Source organism: Balearica regulorum, chromosome 1 (genome assembly GCF_011004875.1).
Source record: "Balearica regulorum gibbericeps isolate bBalReg1 chromosome 1, bBalReg1.pri, whole genome shotgun sequence".
NCBI classification, from domain to species: domain Eukaryota; kingdom Metazoa; phylum Chordata; class Aves; order Gruiformes; family Gruidae; genus Balearica; species Balearica regulorum.
In genome coordinates, this window is record NC_046184.1 from 148,050,647 (window position 1) to 148,075,567 (window position 24,921).

General features: G+C 44.1%; 1 protein-coding gene across 4 annotated transcripts in view; it reads left to right on the plus strand.

The window, feature by feature from the left end:
* Nucleotides 1-13,857: 13,857 nt before the first annotated feature.
* The window catches only part of IL1R2 (interleukin 1 receptor type 2), a 46,540-nt gene continuing 35,476 nt past the window's right edge, over nt 13,858-24,921 (plus strand). For 3 of the 4 annotated variants that reach the window (XR_012832771.1, XM_075738404.1, XM_075738417.1), the window contains exons 1-7: nt 13,861-13,901; nt 15,611-15,741; nt 15,845-16,103; nt 18,171-18,345; nt 19,769-19,943; nt 21,009-21,074; nt 22,970-23,105. Coding sequence is in view for 3 of the 4 variants with exons in the window: in XM_075738404.1 (XP_075594519.1) it covers nt 13,876-13,901; nt 15,611-15,741; nt 15,845-16,103; nt 18,171-18,345; nt 19,769-19,943; nt 21,009-21,074; nt 22,970-23,105 (968 nt within the window). In the remaining variant the exon portion in view is untranslated. Of the gene's footprint in view, nt 13,902-15,610; nt 15,742-15,844; nt 16,104-18,170; nt 18,346-19,768; nt 19,944-21,008; nt 21,075-22,969; nt 23,106-24,921 lie in introns of all 4 variants that reach the window. The other variant, XM_075738425.1, reaches the window with a different exon arrangement.

Below are 24,921 nucleotides of genomic sequence, written 5' to 3' on the forward strand. Positions count from 1 at the left end.
GAATCATTATAGAACAGCGTATTCCTTCAACTCCAGCTGCTGAAAGGCAATGTTCCATAGGAAACTCAGTGTATAATTTTTGTTAAAAAAAACAATGGTCTGCCTTGATACCTTGCTACATTGAGCAGGTCATGCTACTAGGCAGCGTAGCTAACAAGAGCTCTAGGTCGTACTTAGGGCAATATTAACGTGCCTGCCATTCACATTAACTGCCGTCTCCTGTCAGTACTTTTGTGCAAAGCGTGGTGATGACTGAGGTCATCAAAACGAAACACTTCCAACATCCACCAAATTGGAGAAATGTAGCTTGGAAGCATCCCACAATGTGGAACAAATTCATTGTCATAGTCGTCAGGAGAAAAAAGCATGTAGGTAATGTTAGTCGTAATACATGTCCTGCAGAATGTCAGAACTAGCAATTTGAGCCAGGATTCCCAAACTCCTGTATCCTAGGGACTGCAGAAAAAATTTGAAAATATACATTAACAGGCCACATTAAACTTTAAGACACAAGTGATTATAATGGCCATTTGGCCTGGTATCTTCCAGGACATACTTCCAGAAGCAAATTCTAATTGTTCTCAGTGTTTTCCTCTCAATTTGTTCCCCAGCATTGCTGACTTGCTCCAGCTGAAAACTGAACCAGTTCAACCAGGGTGAGCTTTTTGTTGTCAAGTGAGCAGCAAACTTGTCAAAATCAAATTTGTAAAGAGGAAGCAAGCTGAAGCCTCTTGATGTGTGGCAATTCTTCCGGAACAGGGTAGGCAACACGCAATCTGGGACAGCCCCCAGGGACAACAGATCAATGAATACTTGCACGGAGATGTTGCCTAAGTAAACACAGTCACAGGGCCTTATTTCACAAGTGTGTCTTCCTATTACTTGAGTAGTAATAGGATATTTTTTGTACGGTGAACTCTGGGTACCTTATGGCTACCTTGCTCACCTAGAAAACCTGAGACCTACAACTTCATGAGCCAGAGTGCAAAGCATGAAACAGATGCAAGGAGTGAATTGTTTTCCAACATGAGGTTGCCCTCAGAGGTGTATCTACGTTTTCAGCTGCATATTTGAGCTCCATATGGTTGCGTGAGTAGTGCACGTACAGGACATTTTGTTCTGCAATCAGTGTTCATAGGTTTCATTTCACTATGTCCCTCATGAACACAGATTGCCGATAAGCACTGTGGGTTCTTCTGGTCAGCTGTCCCATCAAGCGTTGCTCCAGATATTTTCAGGAAACCTGTACGTGTTCTGCACAGTGCCCTAGAAAGCACAGGACATCTTGGGCCCACCAGTGTCATTCCTGCAACTCCACTGCTTCTGCAAATGGGTAGCTTTCAAAATTCTGCCTCCTTGCATGGAGAAAGCCTTGATGTACTTTGTGGTCTTGCAGTCAGGCATATAAACAGGGGACTGGTGAGCAGCTTAATGTGAAGGTAATGAGAAAGATGTAAGCAATGAGCTAGTCCTACCTCTGGAGATGGATCACCTGAAAGCAGGCACAGGAGCACAGTGCTGGGGGTCAGAGGGATGGGGTGGCAGGGAAAGACCTCCATTACATCAAAAGTCACTTGCCTCGGGCTCTGGAAAGAGCTTGCTGTAATGGCCTACCAACTCCTGCATGTAGACTTTGCTCTTTGCAAATTTGCTGCCCATTGTTTGCTAACCCACTCAGTAGGTGATGATGATGATGATGCATGACAGGGGAATGTGCAATGCCACCATAAAGCGCCTTTGCTCAGCACGAAGACTAAGTAGCAAATGGGAAGTTGTTCGTGACAAGACATGGCCAGACTCCTGAGGCTGCACGGTGCTGGATTCAACCAGTAGGAAGAGAAAGGGCACAACAGAAAATATTGTTACAGAACTTTTAAATTTCATAGTATGCATACATGGGTTCTGGCCATCTTAACTCAAGAGGGGTATAAAATACAAAACGTACACACATGGGCAGCAAGAATGACAGAGGACCTGGACCTGCATCTTCCACAGGAAGGTTAAATACTTGATGCACAGAAAACAGTTGGCAGTTGGAGGATACGGTCACAGCTAAATGTCTAGGGTAGTATGGAAAAGGTGAAGAGGGAATGCGTGTTTGCTGACTCTCACACTACCGGCTCTAGAGGGCAGCCCATGAAATTATCAGACAATATGTTTAAAATGTACAAAAAGGAGTAGTATTTTTCCATCAAGAATGTATATAAACCATGGAAATCATTGCCACAGGGTGCGGTAGAGGCTAAAGGTGTTCATGGATACATCAGATTCGTGTAAGCCAGATGGCGCAATCCCAAGCACGACTACAGGCTGGGCGTGGAATGGATTGAAAGCAGCCCCGAGGAGAAGGACTTGGGGGTATTGATTGATGAGAAGCTCAACATGAGTCGACAATGTGTGCTTGCAGCCCAGAAAGCCAACCGTGTCCTGGGCTGCATCAAAAGAAGCGTGACCAGCAGGTCGAGGGAGGTGATCCTGCCCCTCTACTCCGCTCTTGTGAGACCCCACCTGGAGTACTGCGTCCAGCTCTGGGGGCCCCAGTACAGGAGAGACATGGAGCTGTTGGAGAGAGTCCAGAGGAGGGCCACGAAGCTGATCAGAGGGCTGGAGCACCTCTCCTATGAGGACAGGCTGAGAGAGTTGGGGTTGTTCAGCCTGGAGAAGAGAAGGCTCCAGGGAGATCTAATTGCAGCTTTCCAGTACCTGAAGGGGCCTACAGGAAAGCTGGAGAGGGACTGTTTATCAGGGAGTGTAGTGACAGGACAAGGGGTAATGGGTTTAAACTAAAATAGAGTAGCTTTAGATTAAATGTTAGAAAGAAATTCTTTCCTGTTAGAGTGGTGAAGCACTGGAACAGGTTGCCCAGAGAGGCTGTGGATACCCCCTCCCTGGAAGTGTTCAAGGCCAGGTTGGATGGGGCTTTGGGCAAGCTGGTCTAGTGGAGGGTGTCCCTGCCCATGGCAGGGTGGTTGGAACTAGATGGTCTTTAAGGTCCCTTCCAACTTAAACCATTCTATGATTCTATGATTCTATAGTGTGGGATCAGCCCTTTCCGGAGGCTCTGAAAGACCTTACTTGCTGGTTGCCAAAAAAATACAAAGGGGAAATATCACACTGCACACGCCATGTTCTTATATCTCCTTAAACATCAGCTGCAGGTTGCTGTAAAGACCAGATACTAGGCTACGTGGGCTTTCAGTCTGACCTACTGTTACTGTTGTGACATTCTTATGGTTTCAGATTCTCCAGCTGTCACAGGTATTTCTCTGTGATGTCCCCATCCCTAACTGTTGGATGGCTTGTGAAGGGTCACAGGGTCTTTAGAAGATCTGGAGGTGTTTTCCACTACTTTATTCAGAAGCTTTTCCCCATACATATATGTGTTGCTTTTTCTCCTGATGCCTGTAAGGTCCAGAACACCTTTTGTCCTTGGTTTGCAAAGCTTTTACAGGCAAAAGAATTAACTATTTCCTCAGTAAGCTGCAGTGTGTACATATGCACGCAATGAAGCATGCATTTGCAGGACAGAAAAGTAAAGAGAGGGTCCTCTGATCAACGCTGAACATTGCTAAGAAACATCTTTGTATCATGAGAGCTGCTGGTTGTGATGAGGGCAGCCTTCATGAATGAACCAGGTACATGGCTGAGAGGCCTCTACAGCCCTGCAAAGGTAGAGGATGTTATATTTTAATTGCTTATGGTAACAACAATCTCTCCTGAATTAGATGATCTTTAAGGGCCCTTCCAACCCAAACCATTCTATGATTCTATCATTCTACGATTTACATCGCTCTGTGCACTGCCTGTCTTCTGTGTCCCAGCCTTACTTCTGCTCATGACCTACCTTTTACTGTGGCTGTATAAGCAGGTAATTTACCTCTGTACAAAATAAAACTTCTTTTAACAGCAAAGGATAGTAAAGTCCCCCATCTAAATATGTGGTCTGGTTATAGCAGCCTGGGCATGACTGATAAGGGCACTGGGAGGACAGAGGTCTGCAGAGAGGCGAGCGTTATGGAGTAGAGCAGGTTAAGAGATGGACAAGAACACCCATCAGAGGCACAGCAGAACTTGGCTCAGGGTGCAGATGAATTTACATCCACTTTGCTGCAGGTAAACTTGTGCCCTGTCTGGAAAGATCTGTTTCTGAAAGGGGCTTGATAACATGCATAAAATACTACAGAGTTTGCAAACCCTGCATTTTGTTTGTTGAACATGAAACAGCTGAACCTAAAGCAACTTGAATTTACCCATGACAGATCCTGAGACAGGCATAAGCCCTGTTGAAAGCACAGCTTCTTTAGTTCATTATCCCTCCTGTGTACCAAATTCTGATGAAAACCCCTCTTGCAAAAACATCAAAGTTGGCACATTAACAGAATCCTTTCCTCAAGGTGCTGTTTCTTCATCTTCTCAGAAAGAGCAGTCTCAGGGAACAGTTCTGCCAGGCACTTCTCTTCATTACAACGTTACAAAGTTTTGAAACACTCATTTAAGTAGACTGTTAAAACTGGTGGCTGCTTACATTGTTAAGAAAACACTGCGTATCTCCTTTTGGCAGACTGCAGGGCCAGAAAATTTCAGACCTTTCCTCTGTTCCACCAAGCCTTCAGAAATAAGAATAATTTGATGATTTGAGGATATACAAGAAAATCCTTCTTTGCTATTGTAGTAGTGATTTTGCAACATGAAGAAGCAAATTTATCTCAAGAGGAAGAGACAAATGGTCTGAGCAAGCTCTTGAGGGTGGTATCCTAGTTCTCCATGAATGCCTGGCTGCAGGGGCCCTGCAAGAGGCTGTCAACCTCAAATAAACATGGAATCATCAGCAAACTCATTACCAGATTTTGATCTAAACCAACACAGCACTGCTGCTACTGAATTTTTTAATGTTGTAGAACTATATAAACCAAATACTTTTTAATGTTGTCCTCAAGTTGTCACTATATGTGTAACCTTCACTAGCTGTGTTATTAATAAGTAAACTTTTTTCTGGCTGGTATTTTGCTGTAAAATAGTTTTGAGTTTCCCCAAACATTTGCCATTTTATACTAAAGAGTTTTGGCCAGATTACTCTGGTGTCCCCCTGGCGAGCACAGCCAGCATCCTGTAGCTTTTCCATCTCCTATGGGGCAATGAAAAAAAGACAGCAGAGCAGGAACAGAAACCCTGCAGGGCTTTCATTTCCACCCTTCTTTTTGGGACTTTGCAATTTGAATACAATTCTTTCCTCTCAGCAGGTGGTAGCCTCTATATTTCTCCATGTATGGACATGTATATATCTCTATTCTCCTCTTTCTCTTGATCTATGCATCAAAAGAGACAGAGTTTCTAATGAGCCTAAAAAATACCATTTGAGTGCCAAGGACTATGTGTTTTCTTACTTATCTCTTATCTCCAGGATTCCTTTTGGATATTTTAAAATTCAGCAAAAGATCCTGTGACTTCTGCATGGGACATGTAATTACAAGCCTCTCATCTTCTAGGCTGGTTTCATAAACATGTCATGAAACAGGCAGCAGCTCTGAACCACTGATAAAGAGCAAGTTACCCTATTCCTGCCGTGTCCTTGCTGTGCAGAGTTCTCCAGTTGCGTATTCAAGGGAGCCAACGATAGCTAAAGTTTCCAAACAGTGCTGCCATATCATTATGGTATTACATGGTTAAATTCAGTTCCCCATTTTTTTCTTTTCTTCCCGTAACTATGGTATCAAGCCAAGAGCCGTATCAATTATTCATACATCCTGCTGAAACCACTCTCTCTGGGAAGTCTATTCAGATGAACTTGTACAGTAATAAAAATAGGGACTTGTAAAGGTCCTGAGATCTTTCAGCTTTCCGTGAAGAGAAGGGGAATGGCTCAGCACTTATGAGAAGATCAGATTTGATGAGCTGTCCTTATGAGAAGATCAGGTTTGATGAGCTGTCCTTAAAGTAAGTGCAGGGCTCTGCTGGGTCCCCAGTGAAATGAATGCCCCTGACATAAGAGAGCCTGGAAGCTACACCTAGAAGGACCAATGGGGATATCAATTTTGTTGGGAAGGAAGCTCTCAATCCAGGGATGTTTTGAAGGAAATAAACACCACTTTCTTGCAATCTTTCACTAAAGCTACTCAAATTTTCCTGTAAATGGTAAACCCTCATGTTGGGTTCTCTCTACTTCCAATTAATTAAGTCTGAATGAACTCTCTTCCAGCTTGTGATTAAAGAAAATTTGTATAGTAAAGCAATGCTGTTGTTAAAAATTCCTTCTATTTCTGTTCAAAATAGAATTGATAGCAATGATTTAAAGAAATAACATTAAATATTGTCTTGACTTCCCATCATGTGTAAAATCCTCCCAAAGTCTTTAAACACCAGTTGCTGAAATATGAGTTCTGGAGAACTCATATTGTGCTGGAGAAGGCCTTAGCCCAGTGCATTTGAAGGCTGAAAACCTCTTAAGCTTAATTTTGCTGCCCCATGTGTATTTGTACTCCTCTTATGTGTCAGCCATGAACATAACAGAACTCTCCAAGCTCAGCTGATGGTAACTGTTTTTATTAAAACAAATGTGTTCATTAACCTGAATGAATGGTACAAAATCTTACTTTCTTTAGTGCGTCACAGTGTACGTGCACCAACCAAACAGATAAATAGAGGACAAAAAGAAAGACTACGCCTACCTCATCTTTACTGCAAGCAGATTTGCTCTTGTAGCATCACAGCAGGTTGCTCTTGCATTTCTTCTTTAGGAGGACAACGGTGATGTTGTGATTGGCTTTTTTTCTTCTGAACTGACTTGATTTCTCCTAATTCCTGTTTTCAAATACGCTGATTCCCCCCCCCCCCCCCATTGAGAAGCAGTATTGTTGCATCTATTTATTTTTTATTCATTTATTTGTAACCCCATCTTCCATTATATCACAGATCCAGAACAAGTCTATCTTGTCTTCTTTTTTCTCAAGCAGCTGTTGATGCTACTCAGAATTGCTGATCATCGTGACACTGTAACACAGGACAAGTACTGAGGAAGAATGCAAAGTACAACTGAAACTTGGGTGACTTTATTTCTATACCATCTGCACTTTCATACTTATTGCACTGTGACCCCCACAACTTCTGTGATAATGAATTACACATCTTGGTAGTGGAAGAGGAAAGAAATACCTTGGGCAATTGTATCCACTAAGTGTATTTCATACTTCTGCTTCTTAAAACCAGTGCATGAAACACACTTGTGTGTCAGAAGAATACTAAAACTAAGATAAATGAGAAGATTTACTGCCTGCATTAAATGAATGACTTCATCTTCTTGGTGAGACAAAGATTTCATTCAGGAACATGTAATACAAAATAATGGTTAATACTACCCTCTCAGTACACCTAGAGTAATGTGTGAACCATACTAGGTCAATTTTCTCCTAATCATAGGACATATATTTGTCATTGTTTTTCATAGCTATGAAGTTACTCTTTCCCAATTAAATTTAAGTTCGGCTAACAAAAAGGCAATCATGAACAAAAATCTTTGACACCTGTTTTTCTCTTTGCTTCTGGAGTTCCCTGTTTGCTGGATTGGCTGTGTAAACCAAGCACCATAACTGATTTAGAAATCTTATGTTGTCATGTAACTCTGTATGACTTCATGCTCCTCAAGCGGACACAGTCCCTCCCCTGTCTACTGTTACTGCAGGCTTTTCAAAATCACTGCCGTGTTTTTAAACCCCTATACACTTTTCACATGCAAGCCCATAAAGCACATTATGTTGGTTCATATATAAAAAAACTGATCATGATTGCAAGCAAACACTGCAATTTAGGAAGTGGAGGGAAAAAAAGGCTACTCAGCAATCTCAGGTTTGCTTTTGCTAGCTTTTAAAACATGTCCCTGGTGCCCCTACTGACTCACCGCCTGTGGTCTGAGAAGATGCCATAGCTGTGGGAAATGTCTGCTGGCTGTTTTCCTCATCATCGTTAGCTCCGCCACAGTGAGTGACCACGCGTGTGCTGCAGCTTTGCCTAAAGCCCTGCACTGGGGCATGGTAGATAACGTGTGCTGTAGGCTTCATCCGAGCAGTGGGGATGGCTGGTAGCCTGGGGAAGTGCTCAAGCTGAGCTGCAAGTTGTGGTCCACCTGCCTTGTCAGTCAGGATCTTCAAAGAAGTACACGTGCATCCATGCTTGCATTCCAGCAGCGATCCTAGTGATTTCACTTGCAGCATGTAATTATCAGCATCTGAGGCTTTACACTAATGAAGCCCATTTGAGACACTGTCCTGGTTTCGGCAGGGATAGAGTTAATTTTCTTCTAGCAGCTGGTATAGTGCTCTGATTTGGATTTAGGATGAGAATGATGTTGGTAACACACTCCGTGTTTTCAGTTGTTGCCGAGCAGTCAAGGACTTTTCAGCTTCTCATACTGCCCTGCCAACAAGAAGGTGGGGGGCACGCAAGAAGCTGGGGGGGGGACACGGCCAGGACAGCTGACCCAAACTGGCCAAAGGGATATTCCATACCATATGGCATCATGCTCAGTATATAACTGGGGGGTGGACTGGGAGGCAGGTGGCTCAGGAACTTGCTGAGCATCAGCTTCGGGCAAGAAATTGTGCTGTTCATTGCTTCTTTTGTATACTACTACTACTACTATTACTACTACTACTACTATTATTATTATCATCATCATCATCTTTCTTTTCCGTTCTATTAAACTACCTTTATCTCAACCCACGAGATTTACTTTTTTTTTTTTTTTTTTTCATTTTCAGTTCTGTCTGCCATCCTACTGGAGTGTGTGTGAACGAATGGCTGTGTGGTTGTTTTAGCTGCCAGCCAGGTTAAATCATGACACACATCATGAATAAAATTCAGCATATCTATACATAATTTTATCCACGGGAGAAGGAAGGGCAGTAAGAGAGATTTTTTTTTTCACTTTGATTGTAATTTTAGAGAGGCATTTGGATGTGGTGATGGTGAAACTATCACTATTTAGCAACTTAGATTACCTTCTCCAGTTCAGTGTATAGGGACAGAGACAGCGTTTTACTTCTACAACTTTGAAGAAACTCAGCTTTGCAACAGTCCTCCTTCACTGCTTGGTCACATTGCATCATATGTTATGTAGACTGTGCTCAAGAAGGGTTTTCTCCCTTAAATAAAAAGCCAGAAAATTCCACTTTTTTAGAAATACTTTCTTTATTTCGTCAATCTATGGCTGCGTGTCTGTGCACGGACAATTTAATCTGCTGCTGGCAGTCTCTGTGCAGCACTAGTGGGCAAGAAAAAGACTTTCCAGTATTGCAAATATGGATGTGATGTGTACAGTGATGAGGATGACCGATGCAGGGAGAGTCCTCTTGGCCAACACAAACTCCACAATTTGTGGTGAGGGCAGGTGAGGCACATTTTGTTTCTTGAAGTATTTCTGGCCTCGTTGGTCTGGCTCCAGGCCTTTCTAGCCATCACTTTGTCCCTTGCAGCCCGTTGACTTCTACAATGAGGATGTCCTCCTCCCTTCCCCTTCCAGCTCTTGACAGTGTAATTATTCACCGTCTGCCTGGTTTCTTTTGCAGTGAAAGGGTCTGTGGAAATCCCGGGAGCCCATGGGGTAGCAGGGAGGCAATCTGTAACCAAGCTCTCACTGCTCTGGCCAAACGAGCACTCCCTCACGACCAAGTGTATGTCTCATGGCCCATTTCTTCCTGTTTCTCCCAGTCAGTCATACAGAACTGGCATATGACAACACTTATAGCTCTGGATAAGCATGCAAATGCCTGCATTCTTGGCATCTGTTGTGCATCAAGCTAATTCCTCTGTTTAGTCTTTCTGTCCTATCTATTTGGTGTTTCTCAGAGTTGGATAGCTTCTTTAATTCCCTCTCCATTTCTGTGCTCCCCAAGAGCCCATCTGGGAACTGTGCATAAGGACATTATAAATTATTAAAACCAGGTTTTCCCATATCAGTAAGCCCAAGAACATGTGTTGCTGCAATAGTTGTGGTTTACTTTGCATCTGCTTGCCAGTCAGCTTTCAACATTCAATATTTCTTAATGCCTCTCCACCTTATTCTTATGTGAACCAGAGAAATTTTCTCCTATTTTTAATCGCGTGAAGCTGGCTCAGCCAAACTGAATAACAGAATAACTAGCAAAGTCCATGTGAGTGCACTTCCTGGATGCCAAACATCACCAGCCACAGAGCCACTTGGGTCAGTTCCTCCAGGATAGACAGCAGAACCTGGGAGTCGCTAGAAAAAGCTGGCACCTGAACTGTCCCTTATAGAAATGATCTTATCCCCACTCCGTGATGCTTGGATTTCCATTTGCCCTTCCATGGACTAGAGATAACGAACAGACATACCTTGCTTGTGGAGACCTTTTGAAAAACCTCTGTTGCAAGGAACTGCCAGAACGCTAAATATTACTTGAGATTTTGGTTATTTTATTGGGATGTCCTAGGAGAGCAGAATCCACCCAAATGCGGCAAGGCAGTTGCATGTAGCCCTGGTGTGGGAAATAGTGATCTGGTGAGATGAAGGACGAGTGAGATATGTGGGTCATAGCCTGGTCTTCAAGTTAGGAATTTCACGGCTGTGGTCCAGCTGTGAAATGGACCAGTATCTTGAGCTGTATAAATGAATCATCAGCACAGCGAAACCACAGAATGACACCAGCTTCCCTAAAAGAGTCTCTCTATATTTATAGCTGCTAAACTTGCATATTTCTGTTTATAAATACTCAGTAATAACTGACCGCAAAGTGACATGGTCTTCTCAGCAGACAGATCCTAAAAAAATACTTGTTCTGTCTTTCATTTCTTCCTGAGTTATTTTAAACCAGACTTTTGCACCTCCAGATATACTGAAGTCCTGGTACTAGTGCATGTGATCAGGACATTTTCTGCATAAAAAGACAGCCAGGAGAGAGCTCTTCTGAAGAAAGTTGATTAAAAGTGTTGATCCTTGTGAGGTGTATCTGAGGACATTATGCTATCTGGGAACTGCACTGCTACTAAGGCAGGTCAGCATATGTTATCGCATTATAAACTCACTTTAAACCCTTTGGCCTGCTTCAGCTGTATTTTCCAAGGGGTTGTGTTTTCAAAGAGTCTGAAGTTGTAGTAACATGAGGAAAATTGGTCACTGCTGGTGTGTACAGGTGGGAAACCCAAAGCACTGCCTCACAGAGGGAAAGTCAAGCGAAGCCCAGTCCTTACGCGTGGCGACGGACAATGACATGTTGACCAGTTAGCATCGATGCAGTTGCGAGTGAGCCCAAGAATGTGCTGCACCTGGCCTAGACAAACCAGTCACGGGTGAGGTGGGAGCAGAGGACATGAAGTGAGGGGAAGGAAAGGGCTGGAGTGTGGTGAGGAAAGGCCATGAGGGGAGAGCTGAAGTGGCTGAAGTGTCCCCCCAGTGCATGGGGCACAAATCTCCAGAAAAGAAAGTGATGCTAGTTCTGCTGCTCATTGAACAGCTTGCTGTCGGATGGCTTTACTCAGTGAAGGCTGTGAATGTGTTTGCAGCAGTTGGTAGGTACAATCTTTCCAAAGACATCAAACCTCATTTCCTGCAGTTTTGCTCTTTTTGAGTCTGGTAAATGTCTGGGTTATTTGCTGGGAACTTGCCTGGCTCTTGTGACCAGGGTTACCATTAGAGACTCCCACCTCTATTGCATAAGTCACTCATATAGTAAAAGCCTGTACTGAGACTTAATATAACACAGGTCACCCAATCTGACAACTCTTCTTTCTGGTTGCCATACAGTGAGCTGGAAAAGGAAGAACGGAAACAATTTTATAATTCATGAGGTCAGATTCTCAGAATGAAGTGCAGGGGCTCCAGAAACCAAGACCAGCAGTTTTGTAGCCCAAATGTAGGAGTTTAGCACCAATGGAGATGAGTTCGTTCTTTTCACTGAGAAGATGGTGCACTTCAGGGCAGTAGCTAATTTTAGTTGCATTATCAACCTTTCAGGTTTATGGATAACAGGACTGTGTAAGAAAAAACGGGTAGCCATGTGTGGGGCTGACAGCTGTAGAGACCCTTGCAATGACTGCATTGATGAGGAGGATATAGAGACTGTAAAGACCATTACAGACTGAAAAATGTGGCTTCATGATTTTTTCTCTTTGTTTATTTACTGAAGTTGCTGTAATGTGGTGGATATTGCCTGCAGAAAAGAATATGTGCAACCCAAGCGTATGACAAATCCCCGAAGATTGCAGTGTATTCATAGATGTCATCATCTATATGTTTCTTCTCTCCATAGTAGATGGCTGCATGGTCTCAAAAACTGTTAAGTTTTCATCTCTTAAACAATATTCTGAGGTCTCTAGTATAACTAAGACTGATATTAGTTAAAGAAAAAGTTAATGAATTATGTTAGCGTTAAATAAAAAATGGTTCTTACATGCTTACTGTGATAGACAGCTATGTTGTTGTTATTACTCATTAGTATTTATTAATCATTATTTGGTCAGTGAGAGCACCACAAAGCCTAAGCCTCAGGCTGGAACTCCAGTGCTCCAAACCGGGGCTGCTCAGCTGAGGTTCACGAAGCCCGGGGAGGGTTTTACTGAGGTCTGCTAGCAGAGACCTGTGTGCTGACGCTAGGCCGGGCAGGTCAGCCGGACACCACGCACTGCCTGCCGGGGCTAGCAGCGAGGCAGTGCGTGACAGCTGCTCCCTGGGGGACCAAGAGGCTGTAAGAAATGCAGGGTTGCCTGCAGCGGGCATCACACGTCAGGACAAGGCACAGGAAAAATTGGCTTGTGTTCAAGTTCCAGAATGAAGTCTTCCACTGGATTGCCTTCTTCTAAACAGCTGGAGGCCAACATTGCCACAATTCATAACCCATTTCTTACCCCTTCTGCTCAGGAGCCTGGATGCCATAATCTGCTTATATCTGTTATTTCTTTATACTCCTTTATAGTCCAGGGCTACAAAGATGATGAGGGGACTGGAGCATCTCTCGTATAAGGAAATGCTGAGAGAGCTGGGGCTGTTTAGCCTGGAGAAGACTGAGAGGGGATCTTATCAACGCTTATAAATACCTAAAGGGTGGGTGTCTAGAGGCCAGACTCTTCTTAATGGGAAGCTAACAGGACAAGGGGCAACGGACACAAACTGGGATGCAGGCAGTTCCACCTGAATATAAGGAAAACTTCTTCACTCTGAGGCTGCCCAGAGAGGTTGTAGAGTCTCCTTCTCTGGAGATATTGAAAACCCACCTGGACACAATCCTGTGCAACCTGCTGTAGGTGATCCTGCTCTAGCAGGGGGGGTTGGACTAGGTGATCTCCAGATGTCCCTTCCAACCCCTACCCTTCTGTGATTCTGTGATCCATTGCAAAGAGAGCCTTAATGTAAGCTGTGACACTAAGATGGATATTATGGAAGGAAAGGGGAATCAACCCATTTATGATTCACAAGCAATCTGGGAAATCACAAAAGATTTATGTTGTCCATGAAGAACTTGCTAAAAGACATTATGTGAAGATTGCAATTATTTTGCTGCTGACTATGCTGTGGGACACCTTTTGTTACCCGTGAGAATTTTTTATTTGAGGTAGAACGTGAAATAGTCATGTGAAGACATGAGTGTATGTAAACTACTGTTCGTCAGAAAAAGGGAAATTTAGTCATATATTTAGCAGTCATTTCCCCTTTTTTGGGAAATCTGAATACATATTTTTTTCTCTCTCTCTCTGTCAGTTTCTCTCATCCTCACTCTACGGAAGGAAAGAAAGGTGGGTCTAAAATGTCGTTTGATTCTGACACAAATCTAATTGGGCAACGAGAGACAAATTTCCGCTATGTGTTGAGCTAAACCCTATATAAGGTCCTTGCGAGCAATTTTCTGTCTTATGTCTTTTCATGAGAAGCTAATGGCTGAAAGACTGCAGAACCACAGGTAAGTGGATCTGTCGGAAATTTGGGAATGAAAACCTCACCTAAACCCTCAGTTTGTGTAGGGCTTACGGAGATTGCTAGAAACTAAACCAAAAGGGACCAGAAAGCTCTGAACAAAATAACCAAGTATATTCATCAGGCAAAGGATCTAACAAGAGACAAACTCCCGTTACAGGGTATTACATGCGAAGTGTGGGTCTTGTTAATGCCACAGACAAAACCACCAGCAGCACCCAGTCCAGGCGTAGCCCTGAGAGGGGCTACAACTCCACACCAATGCCCTGGAAACCCTTGTCAATCTAGCGGTAGGGGAGACAACCTGTGGTTATGAAACAGTATTATTCAGGAAGAGGTTGGCTTTGTGGTGTTGTAGAGATTACAATAAGCTGGAAATAGTTTATTATAGTAAAAGTATCAGAATGTCAGATAAATATAGCTACTAGAACAGGGAGAAATTTGGATTAAAACTGCATTATAAATATGAGCATGCTGGGATGCACAGAAGATGCCTGAAGGTGAGTACCTATGAATGCGACTGTGTTATATTGGTAGAAATATGTTTTTGCTTTTGGATACAATTTGAAGTAGTTGTCCAGTCATTTAATATTTTTCCTATGGGACAACCATAGTGTTAGGCTAATGTTAAGTGCATGCAATTTACATTTTTATATATAAAATGGAAATAGTATGTTTCATGTGCATATATATACTGTATGGCACATAGATACCTTACATAGAGCATAAACTTGTGCCTATACAAAGTATGGTTTATGTATTTTTCCCTGTGGTACACTGAGATAACACATAATTGATCAACTGAGTGGCAGCAGCTGAAACCTTGTGGCAGACCAGAAAGCATTCAGTGACGTACACAGAAACTGCCTTGCCCATGCCAGGCCAATACAGATGACAATTAATGAATGACTGACAGCAGATAGTTGTTGGTTTTTTGTTTTTTTTTTTCCCTTAGTGTCACCGTGTCTGATTTTTAGGGCAAGTTGTTCAGGGTTTTCCTCATCTTTTTTTAGCACAGATAGTAATACTGTCCACACTGAAAACTCGCTTGCTCACTAACAGCAAGATGAGTGTGCATGCCATGGGAGTCAAAGTTTTTTGTCCCAAGAGAAACATTTGTTGTAGACTCCAAAAGCTTGGCTCAGGTTATAGCAGGACATTTGCCCGCAGCCTGATCTACGCTAGCTGGTCTACTTTGGTAGCCACAGTGGAGAAGATAAAGTGACATAAGATTCAATGAAGTCCATGCAACCTTGAGAGACACCTGAAGTGACTGCTTAAGAGAGCTAAAGCCTATTCTGCTTCATCTTTGCTCCTGTGTTCACCCAAGCTATTACACTACAGCTGACTCAAAGCAGCTGACCCATGCCTCAGTCACATCTTATTGCAAAATAAGCAGAGCTAGAGTTTTACACCCGTAGCTGTTGCGCTGGAAAGCCGTGGGGACAGCAGCATCTTGTGGTACGTTGTTTGCATGTCCTGGAGAGAAAGGAAAGGGACAGAAGCGATGTGTTTGTGCCAAGCCAGATGCTCTTGTTCCACTAGTCAGCCCCCATAAACTAGGGATGAAGAAGCCTTTCTGCTCCCTAGGGTGAACAAAAGCTCACCAAAGAGTGAGCAAAAGAACAATTAACTCTGAAGTTAACGTTGAGTATTTTCATTGTATCTTCTGTCTTGTAATAAACTTCCCTGTAGATTTCAAGATACTTTCCCTCGGTCTTCTCCTTCTGATTTTGTCTGGGAAAAAATGTGTGGGCTTTTCTTTGTCCTGGTGATGTGCACAGCAGGTGCCTCCGCTTTTAGAATCCAGCAAGTCAAAAGCACAGGTAAGGGCGTGCTTTTTTTTTTTTTTTTTTCCCCCCTCTCCCTCTCCCTTCTTTTTAATGTGCCTGGCTAACAGTAATGTAAAACTATCTCTGATTTATATAGAAAACTGCCCAGATCACACCGTGTTTTTCAAACACTACTATGAACTGCACGGAGAACCTGTGGTTCTGAAATGCCCTTCCCCCAGATACAAACATTTGGATATTTCTGCCTTGACCCCTAATATCACATGGTATAAAAATAGTTCAAAATCCATGATATCAGGAAGAGATGAAGATCCAAGAATCTGGGCAAAAGGAGATGCACTCTGGTTTTTACCAGCAATGCTAGAAGACTCAGGAGTATATATCTGCACCAGAAGGTGGGTATTTAAAAGAAAATCCAGTGCACTAACAAGATGACTATGTCTAAAATATATTAGCTTGATTCTAAACTCCAGTTACGTTCAGAGCATGTCTGGATAAGATCATTTCCTTGCTGACTTTATTAGACAAAAAATGTGGAAAGTCAGAACTCTTAAATGCATTGTATTTCTCCTATCATACGTATACTGAAATTTGGATTAATCGTGACACAGTATTGCCATTCTGGGTATGAGGAAATAGTGTACAGAGAGTTTGTTCTAGCTTATTTATGAGCCAGTCAGTGCTATGGCAAGCAGGGACATGCTGCAGGCAGGGGAGTCTGCAGAACGCAACCCTCATATTTCAGCTCCAGAGAAGCAAATAGCCTTGTTTGCACTTCAGATTGCCTTACGAAGCATATACCAAGGCACCATGGCTCCACAGCGGTTTCCTTCTTGCCTCTTCCTTATCCCTGGTCTTTACTTTTCTTCTGCTTCACATTTTAAACCAGAATTTGATCATCTTGGTATTGCTGGAAGATATTTCATGAGAACCGATGCGTATTGGTACTGGTACCAGAGTTCAGATACTGCAGTGGGTTGAGACTTGAGCCATGGCTTTTTTCAGCCCTATTGGTCATTTTTTTTTCTGAGTGTTTACAATCTGACAGCCCGTTGTACAGTTTCAAAAGAAGTAACAGGGTCTGGATTTGTGGCCGCCTTGCTCTGTGGTCTATAGTGGGAAACATATCTCTACATTCCTGGAGCTGCCTGGGCAGAGCGCAGTTTCCTTGCTGGCAAAGCACTCCTCGTGAGTGATGTGTGTCAGCAGTGGAAGAGATGGACAGGCAGAACTCAAGTTAATAAATCATGCTCAGCATACTGGGTTGGCCTTTCCGCATGTCTCAGCAGCGATTGCGGTGGTGGGGCAGAAGAGAAGACTTTAATAGTGAGGCTGGAATAAGAGAAGGCTGCAAATACTGTCCTACAGCACAGCGGAGTTGCCTGAGATCTTCAAGGGTGGTTTTTAACCCCCTTTTTGGACTCAGCTTCTCAACCTATAACACTGAGGCAGTGTTACTGACAGCTATAGTAAAATGCTGTGAAACCTGTTTGAAAAAGATATGCAAGAGCCGAGTACATAGCTTCATCGCTAACATTATTACAGGATTAATGAAGTACAAACAAATTGCATTTCTTTCGCAAATCATCCCACAGGGAAGCCACCAGATATTTTTCAACACTGTAAAATGAGAGTATAAGCAAATTATCACAGATTTCTGCTTCTGCCAAGCAAATATTTTGGATTTAGATGTCCGACCTGTAGGTGTCAGCCAGTCACAGTGCCCCAGCTGTAGTGCGAGTCTGTCTGCTCGCAGCCCCCAGCTGCTCTCCAGGAGGTTGCAGCCCGGACCCCCGGGCTTTGCTGGCCCTTGCAGGGTCAGGTATCTCCAAGGCAGACTTTCAGAGGTCAGAAAGGACATAGTTTAAGCACCTATCCCCCCCCAGTTTGGTCCTCCTTGAGACTGGAAGCGATTGTCACTTGGGGCCAGAAAGAAAAGTTAAATATTGTAAAACTTTCAAGGCAGGAATGCCTTCTTTCCCATGCAAAACAATAAGCGCTCACAGAAATGCCTGTTGGTTGTGCAATAGTAACTGCAGATGTATTTTAATACATGCTTTAAACTTTTTATTTCATCTTTAGGTCCCAATCTTTAGGGTTTTCACAGTAAAGACCTCTTTCAAGGAAATGGTGGACGGTTCATGACACACCTGCTACTGTTTAGGCGGACATGTTCCCCCTCTTTGCAAAATTAAAATCGTGCCTTAGCCTAAGGGTGCACAGCAAACTTGGTGTACAAAAAAGAAAAGACTGAAGCTCCAAGGTAGACATATGTCAGCAACATGTTTATATTGTGTCAAAAAATAGCACCAGTGGTTTTCCAGGATCCCACCTGGTAAGATCTCAGTCTTGGCCTCTTGGAAATGGCTAAGGAGGGAAATGGAGCCAGGAGGAAACCACAGGTGTCACCTGAGTTCCCCTTGTCGCTGGTGGGCGCTCACCTCTTCCCACTCTGTCTGCAGGAACTCCTCCTACTGCGCCGAGGTCTCCATCCACCTCACGGTCGTGAAGAAAACAGCTGCTCGGGAGATCGCCTATCTCCAGGTCCTCTTCACTTTCACCTCTGGAAAGATTGTTTGCCCTGACCTGTGGGATTTTACACCAAATAGGACAAGCTTGGAGCTCAAGTGGTACAAGGTAGAAATTTCACCTCCTCTAATCTCAACCTGTTTGTAAAGGCACATACATCTTCACTTTCCGTTTCTCCTGAACGTGATGTTGTCAAAGCCATGAGCACAGTATGATATGCTGGGAATTTTGTGGCAGGTGTATATATTTTAAGAAAGGTTCTCTGGGGTGGACTCAGCACAGGGTGAAGTGCTCCACATATTGTATGTTCTCACAGGCAGTGTAACTAGTTTTAAGACTAGATTACCTACCCAAACTCCAGGGTTTGCCACATCAGATTAGGCCCTTCTCTTTGGCGTTATGCTTCTTTCTGTGGCCCTTCTAGTGAATGCCATAAAGAAGGTCCTCCCAGTGATGCTTCCCTTGTGTGAGCTGTTCAGATGGGGCAGCTTTCGTTAATCAACTGGAATACAGCATTTGGAAATACTGGGTTCATCACACAATGCCTAACTTGCCAGTTCATGGCTTTTCAAGTAGGCAAGCCTGGGCTTGCCTGTAAGGTCAAATGTCCTTCACTTGATCGTCCTCAGCTGTACAATCTCACATTGGAGAGCACAGGATTCTTCTTATATTTTCATAATACCTTGGTTTAGCTTTTATTTACACTCCCACTGTGATTATATGCTCTGCCTCATGCAGCTATCATCCTTACCATAGGATGTAATACCTAGGCTGGCTTCATACAGCAGTGCCTGTGTCATGGTTGGTACTGTACCAGCAAAATGTCTCTGATCAGGATTCCCTTCAGAAGCAGGCTATAACCCACTTGTCTAAGTAAAAGGCTGCGCCCCTCAATATGGTTCTTGCTACAACTGCCTGAAAGAGCTAGCTAGTTTCTTCATGAGGAAGGAACATCATTGCTCCTAGCAGGGCTCCAACCCATGTGGGAACAGAGCCTTAGTGATACAGAGTGGGAATTTATCACAGATTATGAGATCATAGTAACTAATAGCTTTGTGAAAGCTGCATGATTACTAAAATGTGTTTTTCTTAGAAGAATGGCTTAGGATATTACTCTTGTGAGGTCATGTATGGAAAGTAATAGTGTTGTGAATACCTTCATGGTTAGTAAAATGATTTTGTCTTAGAAGAATGTGTTAGATGACTACTCTTAAGATAACTCAGTAAAGAGCCTATTATATCTTTTCCATCCTAAAATGTGCATTTTATTGAAAAGCTATACACATACATTAAAGATACATTAAAACAGTGATTCTTCACAATTCATATAGTGCCTCAAAGCATTTTAGTGATGGATACATGTTTGAAGAACTTGCCCTTTGGTGGGAATGTGGAACTGCTCAGATTTCCCATTGATAAATGAAATTTTAATAACAGAGGGACAAGGATAAGTAATTTTGTTTGGAAGTTACACAGAGTGTAACTACAGCTATCATCTGAGCCGTAACACCAGTTGCTGTCTTTTCTCCAGGATGCTCTGCCTTTGGAAGAAAACAATGAAAAATTCTTAATTCTGAAGGGTTCAGCATCTCTGATCATGACTTCTGTGGTACCAACAGACGCTGGCTATTACACCTGCAAGATGTCATTCCCATATGAAGGTGTAATGTACGAAATCACCAGAACAATTCAGCTGGAGACTGTTGGTAAATATTGACCCCTTAAAACATTACAGCACATAAGAAAAATCCCATCTCTGTTAATCAAGCTCGGGAGGGGAACTCCTGGTTGGCCTCTCAGCACTGCCCGGGAAAGGGGGACGCCATGGGTGCTGGCTTTGGCACCCCCAAGTTCCCCACAGGTCACCCCCGTGCGGGAGGCACAACTGCGTGTTGCGAGCGCCTGTGGTTGTGAAATCGAATAATTTATGTCTTGGGGGGGAGGTGTGTCTGTGTGTGTCACTGCAAACGGCTTCAGAAGGCTTAGAAAATAAACCATTTAACACTCGCTCAGGACGGGGGAAAGCCGGCATTTCGCAAACGGGTGAAACCGGCTCGCGGCGGGGGGCGGGGCCTGCAGGAGCGGGGCGCTGCTGCCCCGAGCGGCCAGCAGGGGGCGGGCGTGCCCTGGAGCAGCCAGCCCCTGGCCCCGCCCCGCCGCCTTTGGCCCCGCCCCTGGCCCCGCCCCGCCGCCTTTGGCCCCGCCCCTGGCCCCGCCCCGCGGCCTCAGCCTGCCTCACCGCCCTCCGTCCCCAGCGGTTTGAGGGTGCTCCTTCCTCCGGCTGGTCACTGGGGCCCGGTCGTGGAAGTGACTTGTGGAACGTGAACGTTTCGCTGGTGTGGGAGTGCCGAAGGTGTAAATTTCGGTCATGCCCACATCCGTTCTCTGCTTAAGCTTGTGGCTTTTCTGTTTTTGCAAGTATGAAATGGGTGTGCGAGGATTTTGGCGCTCACTGCTCCTAAAGAGGACGGTGCTTATTGCCTGCTGTTACCGTTGCTTCCAAAAGACACTCACTCACCTGCCATAAATTGCTCATGGTGCAGCTTTCGGGATGAAGCTGTGAGCTCGATCCCGTCTATCTCCACAAGCACAGGCCTCAGGGCTTGAAATTGGAATGTTTCTGTGGCATTCCGCTGGGTTTAATAATCGAATGCTTCCCTGGGAGAGGAAAGATGTTGAGCAAGGTGGCACATTTCTATCTATAGCTCTGGGGCAATGCAAACATTTTCTTTTGTGCTAGCACTGACTCTCTGTTTTCCTTCTCTCTCCAGAAAAAGAAAAGAGAATTACCCCAATAATTGTGTATCCAACACAAAAGACGTCATCAGCTGCTCTCGGTAAGGCCCAAAATTATTTTTTGAAGCATCTAATCAGGCCAAAATAAGAGCAGGTCCTCTAATGGTGTAATTTGTTGGCACAAATTGTAGTTCTTTTGATCTGCATTATATTAGCTGAGGGTCAATGCTGGAGTAGTTTTTGCGTCTTACTGTCTATAACTAGATTCTGTCTTCCATGTAGGAGAGGGTGTAGAAATGCCATAGATTTTAGCCACTAACAAAGCAAGAAAAGCATGTTTGTACCCTTAGATCAGCTGCTTAGAGTCCCCCTTCACTAAGAACCATTTGTTTTCAATATTCCCTCAAACTGGTGTAGGTTATCTGGCAGCTTTGAACGAGCCATCTAGGTCTTTTGGGAGGAGACATTTTTTCATTGCTCTTTACTGTTTGAACTAGACAGTTGTTGTTAGTTAGAAAGTACCTTGATAGGATCTCAAGTTTTCTTTGAAGATTATATTATGACAACAAATTTCTGTTGCATTTTCTTTTCTCAGAAAATGCCAGGTATTCAGGTAAAATGCCAGATACACTAAGTTTTTTAACTTGGGTACTACACACACAGCTGTGTCCCATGGTGTCTCAGTTTTCCCTGCCACTTTTCTTTCCATCAGCGTAGGATTACTGTGTAATTTTTTTTGCCTGTCTATCTCCGTGGAGCGTTTTACATTCCTTTTGTCACCATCTGCACAGATACAATAATAAAATTGTATGAGCCTTGTGTTTTCCATATCATATAGATACACACCAGTCTGAAGGATCTTTATCGTTAGCTCTGAGTTACAATAATTATAGTAAAATTTCTGAATTTTTCATGATCACTTTTATCCCTGTGTCGTGGTTTTACCCCAGCCAGCAGCTGAGCACCACACAGCCGCTCGTTCACTCCCCCCACCTCGCCCCCAGTGGGATGGGGAGGAGAATGGGAAGGAAAAGACAAGACCTGGTGGGTTGGTATAAGGACAGTTTACTAGGATAGCAAAGGGAGAGGGGAAGACAAAACAAAACAAAACAGTACTTAACAGAGTATACGAAACTGGTGATACAGAATGCAGTTTCTCACCCGAGGACCTTACAACTCAGACCACACGCTCAGGCCTGTCCCAAAACCGGACTGTCCCCGAGCCACGCGTCCTGGAGCTGCTGCCGCCCCCCCGCCCCGGCTAGTCCCCCTTTTATGCTGAGCATGATGTCACATGGTATGGAATATCCCCTTTGGCTAGTTTGGGTCACCTGTACTGTCTATGTCCCCTCCCAACTCCTTGTGCACCCCAGCCGTCCCACTGGCAAGGCGGTGCGAGAAGCAGAAAAGGCCTTGGCTCTGTGTAAGCACTGCTCAACAACAGGTCCACATGACAAAAACATCTCTATATTATCAACGTTGTTTCCAGCACAAATCCAAAACATAGCCCCATACTAGCTACTGTGAAGAAGAAAAAAAAAAATGAACCCTCTCAGCTGAAACCAGGACACCCTGGATGTCCCACCTTGAGCTGAATGCCCTTGGCCACAGCACCTCTGAGTGAAGCTACACTGCTGGTTAATGCAGTTGCTCCAGAGCAGTAAATCACACTGTCCCCTCTGGGCTGCAGTACGTCAGAAGGAGCAAGGCCACAAGAATACAGCTTTACCTCCTGAGGAATGTGTCTAGTGCAAGAGCTGCTAACTGTTGCAATGGGAAAGTACTGTGGTTAGTGGCAGGAAGGACTGCCAAACTGAAGGGTCTTGCTGCCAAGGAGTAGAGGATCAAAAGCAATCTAGGGCTTAACTTCAGTTTCGAATGTAGTGGTGCTTGACGTGGCGCTTGATCTCCCACTGGAGATGTTGGTTTTCACCAAAAGAAAGAGTAGTTCTTCATATGTATCCAAATGGGGTTTTAATTTTTCTTTTACCAACAGGCTCCAAGATGACTCTCCCATGCAAAGTGTTTGTTGGACTGAGCAGCCATGTCCATACCGATGTGGAATGGCTCGCAAATGACACCAGCGTCGACGTGGTTTACAAGCAAAGCAGAGTTACAGAGGGAGAACGACAGTAAGTCTGGCTGACAGTGTTTCCGTGTGCTTGTCGTTTTAACCTGCAGTGTGACAGGGGCTCTCAGTGCAGCTGAATGCCAGGTAATAAAATGGGATATGGACAGATCTGAAGTGAAGGTGAGAGCTGAGACAAAAACAAGCGGGCAAGCAAAAAAAACCCAAACCCAATCCAGGCAGGGTGAATTAAATTATTTATCTCTGGTTTTTATTCATGGTATACTGCAGATGACCCAACTTCAAGGCTTAAACTTGAAGCACATTTTCATGGGCAGCTGAGTTGATGTTAAGAGCTGACTGCAGTGAAAAGCAATGGGACTTGATCCTTCCCACTGCTTCTCTTATCTCTTTCCTTGCCCTGTGCCAGGGAAATGGCAACATCCTCTCCTCAACATTAATTAAGTTCTCTGAACACACTAAGACAACAGAAAACTATCCAGTTGTTTTGTTTTGTTTTTTAAATATCATTGTTTTTCCCCTTAGGGTTGTTCTTTTCCACAGCAGTGAGTTAAACTGACTCACAGGGACGCCCAGTGAGTGCTGGAGCTGGCGCCAGGGAAGCACTGTGGGGGATGCTGGTGGGAGGGAGAAGCAGGATGTCTCACACCCTCTTGCCCTGATCCATTGTCTCTCCCAGTCTTGCAGAGCCTTCTCTCAGCTGCCTCATAGCTGCATGCCTCAAAGCTTTTCTCACTAGGAAAGGAGGGAAAAGGTTTGCTCTCTGTACCTGTCACATGCCACCTGAGCAGCACTAACTCAAACATTGTCTGCAGGCAATGCTTCTAGTACTTAGCAAATGTGAGGTAAACCTACCACTGGAGTCTCTTCATTGAGGTCCAGGTTGGCATGTTTTATCTCTCATTTGCTGAAATTGAGGGTCCACAAAGATCACAGTGGCTCTGCCGGTGGACAGAGCCAAGAAGGTTCCTGACCTCTGGGTGCCATTGCCTCTGCTGTTAATCGTTAAACACTCACCAGCTAGCACCTTCCCAAAGAGCTCCTGGCTATCAGTTAGGATTTAGCACGGGGCAGGGACCATTCCCAACAGTTTGGGGATGTGGCATCCCTATTGTGAGGGACAAGAGCGTTTAACAGTTATGGATGTGAGCTGGTTTTGGCCATTTGTGGCCATCAGTGTCAGATAACAACCTGGCCATGTTTAGTTTATTGCACAGCTGCAGCCAGAGGTAACATGGCAACTCAGCTGTATGCCCAAGCCCTTACATGTTTTCACATCCCCCACAGCATGACTGAGACCATTAATTTATAATGTTTACATGGATAAGTGACAGTGCGTTAAACCTGTGGTCAGGAGCCATAAAATATACTGTAGCTTTTAAAATGTCTCTGCATGCTTTAGAATAGAGCAGCACGTGTACTTCCTTACTTAGACATTAAATTTTTTTTTTATTATTACTATCATTATTACTGTTATATATTATCATATAATTGCCTGAGGACAGGGACCACGCCAGCTAGGGCTCATGCAGAGCCCATGAAGCATGAAACACCCCAGTTCTGCTGGAAGCCCTCAGAATGGCAGCAAGGCAAAACAGGTCAAATGCCATGAGGAAAACGAATTTCCTGCAGAAATCTCTGGCAAAGCACCCACTGCTGTGCTGCTGCCTTCCTGCAGTACAGTCCCAGGGGGAGTGTACAGGGACTTCCACTGCCGCAGCGCATAGCAGACTCATGCTCTGAGATCATTAAAGAGCAGCTGGACATCTGCTGCAGCAGTGACTAAAAGATATGCAGAGGCAATGTTTGACTGCAGCTAGAAAACCACTTTTAAATATTTGGACTGATGAAACAATCAG